General features: G+C 44.4%; 1 protein-coding gene across 3 annotated transcripts in view; it reads right to left on the minus strand.

Moving 5' to 3' along the window:
* DNAJC16 (DnaJ heat shock protein family (Hsp40) member C16) overlaps positions 1-12,703 on the minus strand; it is a 34,641-nt gene extending 21,938 nt beyond the window's left edge. Inside the window, exons 1-4 of one of the 3 annotated variants that reach the window (XM_032361685.1) lie at positions 12,549-12,703; positions 10,260-10,444; positions 6,275-6,341; positions 4,722-5,061 (exon numbers count right to left, since the gene is read on the minus strand). In XM_032361685.1, coding sequence (XP_032217576.1) covers positions 4,722-5,061; positions 6,275-6,341; positions 10,260-10,426 — 574 coding nt within the window. In that variant the 5' untranslated portion in view covers positions 10,427-10,444; positions 12,549-12,703. Of the gene's footprint in view, positions 1-4,721; positions 5,062-6,274; positions 6,342-10,259; positions 10,445-12,388; positions 12,523-12,548 lie in introns of those variants that run through there. The other 2 variants (XM_032361684.1, XM_032361686.1) reach the window with 2 other exon arrangements.
* Positions 12,704-13,578: the final 875 nt, after the last annotated feature.

Raw genomic sequence — 13,578 nt, forward strand, 5'->3', positions numbered from 1 at the left:
CCCGAATCGGACTCTCTGCTCAGCAGGGAGCCTGCTTCCCCTTCTTTCTCTGCCTGCCTCTCTGCCTACTTGTGATCTCTCTCTCTCTGTAAAATAAATAAATAAAATCTTAAAAAAAAAAAAAAATCAATGAGAAGTCATGGTGAATAAGCTGCAGGGTTCTTCAAACTGGGTTGCCCTAAAATGGTATTTGATTTTTTTAAGACTTGCAACCTCCTTGACACCCTGGTCGCTGTCTGCACCCCTCCCAGTGAGCACACAGAGCACTGCGATGATTCACCTGTGTCTCCCACCTGAGTCTGCTGGTGCAAGGGCCACATTTTACTGATTTCTGAAGCCGTGCAGGCATGGTGGTTAACCGTGACCCCTAGAGTCATGCTCTTGGGTCTGTATCCCAGCACGCCTACTTGTGGATAGTGTGGCCTTGATTAGTTCCTTAACCTTCCTGGGCCTCGGTTTGCTCATCTGGAAAACAGGGATAGTAAGAGTCCCTCCTGCACTGAGTTGCTCTGGGGATATAGACAATCCTCACGATGCACCTAGCACAATGCCAAACAACTGAAGCTCAATGAAAACTACGTAAGTTCTACATTAACGGCCAACACTGTACTTGGTCCCTCAGGAAGAGAGTGTGCAATGAGAACATGCATTCTTTCTCATCCTCCGCTCACTCCGGCAGCACTCCATTGCTCTGTAATTGCAAATGTGATTCTGTACTCGCAAAAGCCAAGTGTGCATTCTCTGGGGACAGATTTTCTCTTCAGCTAGACAGTAAATGCCTCGAGATGGAAGGCAGCACTGACTACTCTGGTCCTCCTCCCCAGGATGGTTGTCCAGACACGTGGGCTATGTCTGCAGACTAGCCTTTACCACGCTGTGTGGCCGTGGATTCCCCCTAACTAGCTGCCACGTTTCCCCCGGGGTAGAACTGTTCTATTTCATCCATCCATGGCAATCCAGGCACTTTACGTTGTTCTGGGAGAAGGTCCGAGCTTCCCCAGACCCCTCAGCTGATCTTTAAGATGGTCTGTTCTTCTCTCTCTCTCTCTTTTTTTTTTTTTTGAAAGATCTTATTTTAAAGTCCTCTCTACAAAAAACATGGGACTCCAACTCATATCCTGGAGATCAAGAGTCACCCACTCTACCGACTGGGCCCATCAGGTGCCCTAGTCTGCTCTTCCTATTAACTCAGAATAGGAATATTTTTGGCAGGGGATGGCTCAGTTGGCGAAGCATTGGACTCCCGGTTTTGGCTCAGGTCATGATCTCAGGGTCATGAGAATGAGCCCCGCGTTGGGCTCTGGGCTCAGCGTGGAGTCTGCTTGAGATTCTCTCTCTCCCTCTGCCCCTTCCCCTGCTCACTCTCTCAAATAAATAAATCTTTAAATAAATAAATAAATAAATAAATAAATAAATAAATAAATAAATAAATATTTTGGGCAGTATTTGTCTGAAAGGGTAGTGCTGCCTCACTGGGACAGGGAAACGGCCACAGGGGCCGTAAGGATCTCACCGCGCCGGCACCCAGCTGTAACCAAGTGGACTTTGGCTGTTGGGAATCTTCACTAATTCAAATGTTTCAAGGAGGAAAGTGGTTTATAAACCAAATTTATCTAATACATTTGGTCAAAACCAGCCTTCCAGGGAACTTTGGGGATGGAGCGGGGGAATGGACTGAACCCTCCGTAAATGTCACTTTTGTGAATCTAAATTCAGCTTCTTCCATCCTTGTCACTTGACCTGACCTACTACAATCAAACAGCACGACGACCCAAAAGAATAGCAAGATCTTCCATCATCGAAGATTTAAGGTCATTAAAAGACGGTACAGGTACAGCATGGCACACGATGCGCGGACTTACAGTCAGACTACTGGGGCTCAAAGCCCAGATTTGCCGAACACCAACTGTGGGACCCTGACAAAGTCCCCGAATGCGCTATATGTCTGTACAAGAGGGATGGCAATAGCACCGGCCTTAAACGGCTCTTGTTTCTCAGGAGTAGATACTTGTAATTGTGCTTGGTGTACATCAAATTCTCCGTAAATGTGAGCTAACATTATTTTCATGTCATCATGCACAGACCCACCGGAGTTACTATTTAGCACCATTTCTCAAATCCAGCTCTTCCTGCATTGTCTGCCGTCCACTGGCTCAAGTCAGAATGCGGCGTCCTTCCTGACCCCTCTCTCCCTTTTTCTTCATTTCTCACACTCAGATGGTCTCCAGGAGCCAGGTCCTTCGACTCCCACGACCCTGCCTCTGCAATACATTACACTTGTCCACCTCTCTATTGCCTCTGCTCCTACTCTAGGCCAGCGGTTGCTGTCCTGCCAGGGCCGGTGACCTCCCTGGCTCCTCTTCCGACCTTCTTCAATCCATCCTTCAAGCGGCTCTATCAGCTTCCTAAACCATGGATGTGATTAAATCATGCCGCCGTGACATAATTTTTCTTGGCTTATTACATACTGTAAAATAAAGTCCAGCTTCTCGAGCCTGGACTTTAAGGCTCCTTACTCCCTGGTCTCAGCGAGCTCTTCCTGCTTCCTCCCCCTCAGCTACACCCGAGTCGTATCCTGCAACTGCCTTTCCCGTGGACACTGTTTCTTTGGCTGCCCTGTTCCCTCTGCTTCCCATCCTGCTTCGAAGTACCTTGTGCGACTTCACTAAGCGTAAGTCAGAAGTCGGTGCCTGCTGGACAGTGAGTTGAAGAAAGCAGACTCATGTATTTGAAAATGATTTAAAAAAATTTATAAAATAGGTGTTTAAAAAAATTTTACTTTGGTAAACCAGAAAGCCTAGTTTGTCAGCCATTCCCTAAGCTTACTTTATATTTGTGTTTAACATATATTAGAAATTAATAGATTTCTTCTCATTTAATCTTTGTTATCAAATCTGGTTTGATATTATTACATTATTATATCCGTTTTAGAGATGAGGAAATGTGTGTCAAGTAATTTGTCCAAGGACACAAAGACAGTAAATGACAGAGCTCGGACATGAACACAGCCGGGGGCCTGCTGGAGCAGGACCTATGCTGACGCTGGTCTGTGTGGATCCGAAGCCCACAGATGGGACACAGGTAACCCCTGTGCTTTGCTCTCTCACACTGTTCACCAGGCACGTTTAAAATAGAACGCTGGGGACGCCCGGGTGGCTCAGTGGGTTAAGCCTCCGCCTTCAGCTCAGGTTATGATCTCAGGGTCCTGGGATCGAGTCCTACATCAGGCTCTCTGCTCAGCGGGGAGCCTGCTTCCCCCCTCTCTCTCTATGGCTGCCTCTCTGCCTACTTGTGATCTCCGTCTGTCAAATAAATGAATAAAATCTTAGGAAAAAAAAAAAAAAGAACATTGGCTCTGACCTGAGTTTGGTGTAGGCACACTGCCGTCCTAACTTACGCACTGGTTTAACGTTTCTGTTCTGCTCCTGGGTCTGAATGTTGGCGCCTAGACGAACAAGGTTAAAGAGGTTTCAGTATACCACCTAGTGTGGCATAAAACGCCATTACGCTGTTCAACCCAGGGGCTTCCGGCTCATCTCAGCCTCTTGTTCTCTCATTACGCACCAGCAGCAGCATCTGCTGACTACCCCCCACGTGCGTGACACTGTGCTAAACTTATTTCCTCATCTTCTTCCAAGAACCTCTTTACTCAATCTCATGAAAGCATTTTGGCAAACTGGAGTGCTTCTGAACCACAGGCTGAAAATTTGTTTTAGGATAAACGAACTGATGGTTTTCATGGGTACATTCTCTCCAGAGACATCCGGGCCCTTGGTCCCTATGATTGAGTTTGGCCTTTCTTAGCTACTCAAGAAGAGGTCTCCTAATGCCTGTAACCAACACACACACACACACACACACACACACACACACACACACACTCTTCCATAATTCCAACTTTTAAGAGTCGTTAAAATAAATACCTGGCCTGGATCGCTGGCATTTTCCTGGCACAAGCGGTAACTATGAACACAGGAAGGGCTAATCTGTGGTCCGGACTGGTAACGCATGACCATTACTGTCATGGATGGAACTGTGACTCTTTGCCCAAATCCATCTGTTGAAGTCCTAACCCCCAGTACTGTGTTTATGTGACTGTATTTAGAGATAGGGCCTTTAAGGAAGTAATTAAGTTAAAATGAGTTAGTCAGCTTGGGCCCTGATCCAGTATGATTGGTGTCTTTGTAAGAAGAGATGAGGACACAGAAAGAGAGAGAGAGACCGGAAACGTGCACAGAGAGACATGAGCACATGGGCAGGCAGGAAGAAGGTGGCCACCCACAAGCCATGGAGAGAGGCCTCAGAAAAAACCAAGCCTGCCAACACCTGGATCTTGGACTTCTAAGCTTGAGAACTGTGAGAAAATACATTTCTGTTGGTTCGTGGTATTTTGTTATGACAGCTCTAGCAACTCCGAGCATCAATGAGGGCTGCTTTGTTCAACCAATAATTTTTAAACTTCTCCTATATATTAGGCTCCCCCAACTAGATATTAGGAAACTGTACAGAGGCTTCAAGGCTAGGTCAAGGCTTCAAATTAGTAGTGCAAAATGAGAATGGCGGACACATTTCTTTCTCTGAAAATGTGTCCTTGGAAAAACCCCCAGTCATGTGAACTTCTGAAGAGAAATCTCATGTTCCTTTTTCCCAGGAGCCCATACAATTCAAGATATGTTACCTTCTTCTGTACAGACACCTTCCAGCCAATAAAATGATCTTACCCAATCCTTCCAATTCTTGAACTACCTCTTTCCAAACAGGCTCGATGTGGATACAGCTGAAGCACCAGTCTGAGGTGATCTTGATGAGGTAAGGTTTCCTAAAGCTGTCTGGAACCACTTCATTCACGTAGTGCGAGAAGTGCAATAAATACTTCTCGTCGATGGAGTCCCGCCGCTCAGAATTAAAAGGGAAATGAAAAAAGGATTCATCGAAGTAAAAATTCTCATGGAAATGGCGGAAGCGATACTCTCGCTGTTGTTGCTGCTTCTGGTAGCCCTGGTTCTCTCCGGCATCTCCATAGTGATCATAGTTGGACCTCTTTTCTTCATTGGAAAGAATCTATAAGGAAAGGAAAAAAAAAAAAAAAGGAAATCTATGAAATGGAAAAATTTTCACCCAAAGGACTGTCCTGTGAGCAGCACGGAAGACACGGGAAGAAAAGAAACGTAAAGCTATAGCACGGTTAGACTTTCCGAGAGCAGTCGCCAACATACCAGGAAACTTTTCTCTCAGTAGAAACATCCAGTTATTTCAAGACCAAAAGACTTCAGTCCTTGTGTTCGTCTTGGCTTTAGAGATTTTGTGTTATCACAGTACTCGGCACGTCAGTAAAGCAAATAAAACTTAACATAATGTTGGCCATAAAAAAATGGGACTAGGTCATGCCACTTAAGTTGGAGTAACTCAAACCAGGACAGGACAAGCTGCCAACACCAAAATGTTGCCACAGCACCGAGGGCAGGGTTTGGCACGTGAGCTTTGTTTTACTTAGAAACAACTCCGAAGTCTAAAATTCGAGAAGCTGTTTCAGGATGAGGTTCTATTCTATGAGCCAAGCGCTGTATCTCAAAGAGTATCACCCGACACAAATCAAGGGAGCCGCGGACTTCTCTTTTGTGCACATTCCAGACCAAGCTACTTAAGCGGATGTGTTGGAAAATTGTTGAAAATCTTGTGTTTCCATGTACTTGTAAGCTTGTGCCACTTTAATAAATACGGGCCCATCAGTCTTTCTTTAATATAAACTCTAGTACATATGCTGCTGAGATGAGCATGTGATAAAAAAGTTTCGGGGCGCCTGGGTTGCTCAGTGGGTTAAAGCCTCTGCCTTCCGCTCAGGGCATGATCTCAGGGTCCTGGGACTGAGCCCTGCATCTGGCTCTCTGCTCAGCAGGGAGCCTGCTTCCTCCTCTCTCTGCCTGCTGCTCTGCCTACTTGTGATCTCTGTCTGTCAAATAAATAAAACCTAAAAAAAAAAAAAAAAGTTTCGACAAAGGAAGTAGAGACCTACATTGAGGAATTCTGAGAATTCTGCAATTCCAATTAAAGCCTTTAAAATAGGCCACTTTTTTTTTTTTTAAGAGCTGAAAAAGTATTCAGGCACCGATTTCAACATATTGGATGTGTCTAAATAGGCTTTCTTTACCATCATCTAGAAACTAGGTCAAGGACACTGGGGGTGTGTGCCCTCTCGGAGAGGTCGTTACAAAACTGGCCAGTTAAAGAGTATTTTATCAAAGCTAATGGATGCATCACAAGTTTGACACGATACCTCATAAGCCTTGCTAATTTGGATGAACTTGTCTTCTGCTCCAGGATTTTTGTTTTTGTCAGGATGCCTGAAACAAAAACGGGCAGGCAGTGAGCGTGGATTCAGTGTTTTACATACAATTAACATCCTGTACACACAGTTCACTACATCAGAGGCGAATGCAAGGCCATTTTGTTAGGACAGTTTCTTAAAAATAAATGGTAGAAGCAATCAGTTGCTTCCCATGACCATCATGATTAAGTGAAACTTTGAAACCGGCTCTTTCTACCCAAAAGGCTTCAGCAGGGCACAATTTCAAAGCGCCAGGGAGTTCGGCAGCGTCCCACGGAGGAAAGGTGTGCTGTGGGCATGTCTTTACCTGGTTCCTACACACTGCTGAAGCTGGCTCTAGGCTAATGTCACTGAGCCCTAAGAGCTGACTTCTCTTCCTAGGATGGGGGCAGTTCATCCCAACGTTAGAATGTCGTCTAGGAAGGGATTTCTTCTGACCAGTCAGGGAGACATAGGAAACAGCTTTTCTGACACACCGTGAACTCGCTTAGTGACAACCATGTTCCAAATAACATTTGGCTCCTGATGTTCAAATGAGAGTGTTTCAGTTTCATTATTGCCCTGCTTGTCCCTTTTTGCCTAAGGTGGCCTTTTGCCTATAAATGGATAATCATTTCCAGGCCCCATGTTTTAAGAGGTGAGAAAAATCTGCAGTTTATGCAAAGTGATTTAAATTTCTGTTAGAGGGGCGCCTGGGTGGCTCAGTGGTTTGGGCTGCTGCCTTCGGCTCGGGCATGATCTCAGGGTCCTGGGATCGAGCCCCGCATCGGGCTCCCTGCTCCGCAGGAAGCCTGCTTCCCTCTCTCTCTCTCTCTCTCTCTCTCTGCCTGCCTTTCTGCCTACTTGTGATCTCTGTCTGTCAAATAAATAAATAAAATCTTTAAATTTCTGTTAGAAATAATGTTTGCTATTTTCCATAGCCGGCAATCAACTGTATCCATTTGCAGTCATTGATTATTCTGTTATTCTGTAATATACTCGTGTTTATGCCAATTTCAGTTTTAGAGATTTTTAAAGTCCTGAAACTAGGGGCTAGGTTTTACTTCCTTAGGATCCCCCAAGACCTAAGTCAGCGTTTTATACCAACTGATTTTTCAATGTTCTTTTTGTTAAGAGACTTTAATACAGAGTGTATTCTTTATGTAATCACTCTGGCTAACTTTTAGTAAATTTCCTCTAGCAAAGGTTCAGGAAAGAGAAACCATCCACCGGGAAGCAAATGACTACTAAAAACAGCACCAAGTACATTGGAATAAAGAAAACTTATAACTTGATCAACTTATTCTGGCAGGAACATATTTGAATGAATTAAACCACATATTCTGATTTCTCTAAAAATAAACTGCAAATGGCTGGCTGTTGAATTTAGAGATCATTCCTCTCTTAACTATCTAGTTCTTATTATGGATATTAGTGGGAGAAAAAGGTCAGCTGGGTATAATGAAAATAGTATGACTTAAAGAAACAAGATGGTGGTTCCAAAGCATGTTTCTGGATGATAAAAAAAAAATGTTTTAGATATTCAGACTTAGGCTGAAGGCTGAAAAGAGAAAAATGATGCAATCACACAAACGAAGATTGAACATACAGAATGTGGTAGGGGAAGAAGGACTGGAAGGGGCTTTTGAGGCGACCGAACCAAGGAGAGGGCTGTGAGGGCGGCTGGGTTAGAATCACAGATCCTGACGCAGACAAAACCAAGGCCAGAGAACAGGGAGGAAACCACAAGACAGTTTCAGGTTATAAGGAATATTTTCCTAATTGCAGGACACTACCACAAGGTGGCAAACATGTAGGGAAGGATAAATCCGGCTCTAGCAAAGAACTGCCCAATACTATTTTCAGTATGTAGGAAACATGTCACCAACCGCAATATGATACCCGTTCCTTAAACCTGGGAGTGAACAAAATACTGTAGTTGGTATCTACTGGCTTTAGAAAAAGTAATACAGAAAAGTCGTAGACAAATCGTTTTACTGTTCCAGTGACTGACCATGTTAATACTCATTTGCTTCCGATCAAACTTTAGGACGCCTTTTTCCTGGGGTGTGAGGGGCCAGTGTAGATGATAAGAGGGAAAGCATCTATGTGAAAACTTAATTATTAGGAGAGAAGCATAGTTCTTCTGAGAGGAAAAAGTGACTTGAAATGATTTCACCAAGGAAGGGGAAATGGTTCATTTCAGTGCCCATGAAGCCGTCATGAAATGAAACCAATGGTTATAGGGATAAAACGTGCCGTTGCCAAAACAGCAACAAGGAGTAACACAGTGAAAATACAAAGGTGAAGTAAAATTCTAGACTTTCCCTGGATGATACTCCCTATACTTCTGAGGTGACGAATGACTCCTAGAGAGAATGTAATTAAGGAAGAGAAGCATATGACTCCTTTAATTAATAGCGTAACACCCTTTTCAGCTCTGGAAGACAGAAAAGTCAAAGTTGTACATTTTAATAAATCCCACATACTCAAGCGATCATTTCTGCTTTTAAAATGTTGCCAAAGGCCCGTACCCTGTCCAAAAGAATGTGGCTACCTTTCGAACTTATTGCAGATTTAGGTATTTTGCTTTAAATATAAAGAGGCGAGAGTCTGAAACAATGTGGAAAGCAATTTTGTTGTAAAGAGAATCCCTGGAAAGAGGCCACACATAATCAGACTGTGTTTTTAGTACTGAATTCTGGATTCTCTGTGATTGGAGTTTGGTTTAAAATATTTACGTATTCAAAACACTGTATTTTAAACTACATTTTACCTTTATCGCAACCCGTTTAAAACTAAGCTCCTTCTTTCACTGAAGAATAATGGTGTCAGGCAGAGGCACACACAGAATGCAATGTCATCTGCACGTGGCCGCTTTGCTCCCGCATAACTTCCTGCCCGCCCCAACACTAACCCACTCACTCTTCCGTCTACTCAGATGGGTAAGGGATTAAAAAGTAGAAAAAGCAATCAAAAAGTAAAAAAAAGCAATTAAAAAGTAAAAAAACCTATTGATGCAGAAGAAGATCAAGCTATAGGGCCCAGAGGTAATAAAGCCTAGATTTACCCCCAGGTAAGAGGGACAGCATACCTCTCTCATAGGGTAATTATAAGGTATAAATAAGATAAATAACATAGAACCGGGAGCCTAGCATGCAGTAGGTACGCGATGATCGTTCCCATCCCAAACCTGCTTTTATATCTGTGACTGGCGCCCCCAGCTTCTAGTCACCTGTGCCCTTCCCAACCTCTCCCCTCCTGCTGTTCCCCTCCAGCTACACAATCCAGATGCTTCTACTCCTTTGGCACGTCCAAAGCATTGGTGGAAAAAACTGCTGACATCTGTCTGTAGGTTTTAAATTTATTGCTATCCTGCTAATTCACATATACTCTTTAGCAAATACAAAAACTATCTAGGCAAAATGATGATTTTTCTACATTTCTACAAAATGATGATTTTTAAGAGTAACGTATTCAGTTCCTGAACATTGTAAAACTGAGGGCGAAAAGCTCAGTTTCTTGAAAGCTTAAAATAAATAGTTTAGACAACAGGATTGGAGGATGTTCCCTTCAGCAATGACACTTACAAAGAGTTACTTTGTGAATAACACAGCGTCGGGATGGTCACCTGACCTATGGTTGATTACATATATATTTTAAAACTAAAGCTCCCTTTTACATTAACATTCAATATGCTAGCAGCATTTAGGGTAATCTTTTACACCAAAGAATTTTTAAAAAGGGGTTTCTCAGCAACACAAGCTTTGGATCTCATCACTAAAAATTACAGAATAACATGAGCATTAGTTCTCCCCAGTAAAATATTTTAGACAGATGTATATTTACTGAACATAGAAACAGAGACAAATAAAAGCTAACCATAATTTAGGCTTCATTCCCCTGCTAAAACTGCTTAGTTTATATTAAACTGCTATTTCTTTGTTTCACCTACCATTCCCGGGCGAGCTTCTTATAAGCCTTTTTAATATCAGCCTGACTGGCTGTTCGGCTGACCCCTAGGACTCTGTATGGGTCAAAATCCAACGCAGACAGAATTTGCAGGATCAGAACCAGAACTATCAAGAACTGCCAGGAAATGCTCAACTTTTTCACTTCCATTTCTCTTCCTTTCCAGAGCTGAAATGATTGAAGAGGCAATAAGTTTCAGTGGTAGAAACCTGGACAGTCTTACTTTTTTAGGTAAAAGGATAAGATATATAGATGAAAAACAAAACAAACAAAAGCTCTTCGGCAGGAAAAGTGTCAATCTGTTTGACCAGGGCTTTTAAAATCAACCATCTTGCTGCTATTTTTGAATATACCACACATAAGAACTATTATAGATGAAAAGATGAGCAGTAAGAATTAACAGCAACTTTCCAGACTCCTTGGGTTAGAAAAGCTTTAGAAATGACTGGAAATGAATGAGATGAAGAAATGATAAGCCCATGTGGGAAAACATACATAGGAAAATCAAGGCAACTACATCTCAAACACACTGTTTCACTTAGTCTGACAATAATACTTTAAATTTAAAAAATAAGCGGCTTAGGAACACTTCGCTGAGTACATGCTATATAAATTCATGAGACTGTAAGATCTGCCAGGTGCAAAACTATGAAACTCAATAGCTGTGACATTCTTGGGGTTAAATAAGTACAAGTAGGAAAGAGAAATACTCTTAAAAAAAAAAAAAAGATGGTTATGACATTGTGTACCCCGAATCTATTCTTTCTCACCACACCCACTGGACCAAAAAAACAAAAACAAAAACAAAAACAAAAAACCAAACCAGGGCGGATACTCTTTAAGTATATAAGGATACTTAAGTATCTTTATATCCTTTAAGGATACTCTTTAAGTATAAGCAATACAGTTGTCATAAATAGAGGCCAAAGATGAGGAAAAGCTGGTGAGAAAAAATTTAGTTTTCCATGTGAAGGGAGGTTAATGGCAAAAGCTGTAGACCAGGCAGGGTCTTCAAATGTTAAAGATCCATGTCTGGGGAGCGCCGTAACTGAATTCACTGTGGGTTCAGAAAGAATCCTGGTTGGTTAATGAACAAGGTAGTGCTGTGTTGCACGGACATTTACAGTCCAGAAGTATGATCTTTGTCCTATCATACCTTGAGTTTTCAAGGGTCATATTTATCTTGACTTCTCATGAATTACTCAAGTTTTATGGTTCACGTGTCTAATGTGACACCTGACTTAAGGAAGGCAAAGCTGTTAACAGCGGTGCATTTTGACAAGCGGAAGTCTCAGTAGTGCCTGGGAGTGCTCACAAAATTGACCCATTTGATGGCCAATTTTTAGGACTGCATGCGTAACTGAGCAAAAATCCTAAACCAAATCAGTCTCTTTCTTCTTAAGGTAACCTATAACCGATTCTGTCCTATAAAACCCCGCACAGAGCGCTGAAACTCGGGAAGGTGAGGTAGCTATTGGTTAAGCACACAGGCTCTGGAACAGACTCATATTGGGATCTGTCCTCCACCACTTTATGACCTTGGGCAATTTACTTAAACTTGCAAAGCCTCAGTGTCACTAATAAATGGAGGTGAATTAGTACCACCTTGAAAGGATCAACAAGGGAGTTAAATGTATGTAAAGGATTTACTGAACATAGGATCAACAGTCAGAAAGTGATACTTAGTATTTTTCCTATCACGCAGTGCAATCGCTGCCTTATTCCACCGTGTCAGTCGCCTCCAGTGAGCAGCCCCAGAGGCGGGGGGCTGTGAAGTTCTTTGGCTGGCAGTCTCGAGCTCGACTGTGCCCGCCTCGGGGCAGGAAACCACCTGCCCAACAGGTAGGCTACCGCCCGAGGCAGTATCCCCCGGTCCAGGTAGCGGCTCCAGGAGGCACGCTCCAGGTCTGAGCTCCCGCCGGAGGTCGCAACCCTCCAGGAGACGGCCGCCTCCCCCGCCGCCCACCGAGAGCCCTGGGCAGGGCCCTGTCGGCTCCCAGTTTCCCCCGGGCCCGGGGGAACCGGGAACGAGGAGGAACTGACGGGAGATCCCCGAGCCTGCCCGGCCCCGCCGCGTCCGCGGCTCCGCGCGTCACGCCGGGAAGGAGTTACCGGGAAAGGGCACCGGCCCAACCGGCTGCGGCGTCGGTGCTCCAGTTAGTCCGCCGGGCCGGGAGCCTCCGGTCCGCACCAGCGCTGGCCGGGACCTGGGGAGGGGAGGGGGGCGGGAACGAGCGGGAGGGGTCACGTGACACTTAAAGGCTCGGCTCACCGAAGGCGCGGACTGAACGGGTCGACGACTTCTACTTTGCGAATCTGTTTTGACCCTTGCTACCCGCCGTCTGCGCGTGGACCTGGCGCGGTTGCCATAGGAACGAGGCGCGCTCTTTGGCTGGATCCAAAGGGATGATCGTGACCAAAGAGGCCAAAACGTGCCTCCTAGAGAGGCGAAGTCGCGATGCATGATGGGATGCCCCCAAAGACCTCCCCGATTCAGGGAGGAGTTTCCTCTTCTACCAGGAGATGGCCCTCGTCTGGCAACAGTTGCCAGGGTGGGGAAGCAATCGCTGGTCCCTGTTCTCTTTAACCCTATTCATAGAATCCTAGAGCGTCAGAGTTGGTCGGGACCTTGGGGAGCCCTTCTAGTCCGACTCCTCCTTATACTTGATGGGGAGACTGAGGCCCAGAGAGAGGCAGGGACTTGCCCAACGCCTAGAACCCAAAGTTACCTACCAAAGCGAGCTCCGCCTTAGAATGTGCCAGGGACTGGCCTCAGCACGGGAAAGGGATGTGTGTGTGTGGCGGGGAGGGAGAGGGGAACTCACAGGTGAATTAGGTACACTTTCATTGAGCCAATGATATAGGTTCCTGGGGGATATAAAGATAGAGATTTCATATCCCCCGCCCCGTTTCTGTTACTTAAAAACATTTTTCTTTGCGTTTATCACAATACACTGTATTTTTTATTTCTTTATATTATCTTTTTCTATTTCTTATATTTGTTCATATTGTCATCGTCTGTCTCCTCCCACTGGAATGTAAGCTTCTAAGGGTAGGGCCTTTTACTGTGTTCACCTAGATCTTCTCGGTGCCTGCGTAGACCTCAGCACAGGCAGGATCTTCACAAATATTTGTGGAATAAACGAATGAATGGGGCTGGGGTTTCGAGACTCAGAGAATGGATTCTAAGGTGGACTTGAGTCGGGTTCAGGTCTAAATTTTGACTGCCTTGTGCCTCTTACTACCTCTGGGATCTTGAACGGAGACCACTTCCCTGAGCCCCGTCTGTAAGATGGGTGAAA

The sequence above is a fragment of the Mustela erminea genome, chromosome 10 (genome assembly GCF_009829155.1).
Source record: "Mustela erminea isolate mMusErm1 chromosome 10, mMusErm1.Pri, whole genome shotgun sequence".
Lineage (NCBI taxonomy): Eukaryota > Metazoa > Chordata > Mammalia > Carnivora > Mustelidae > Mustela > Mustela erminea.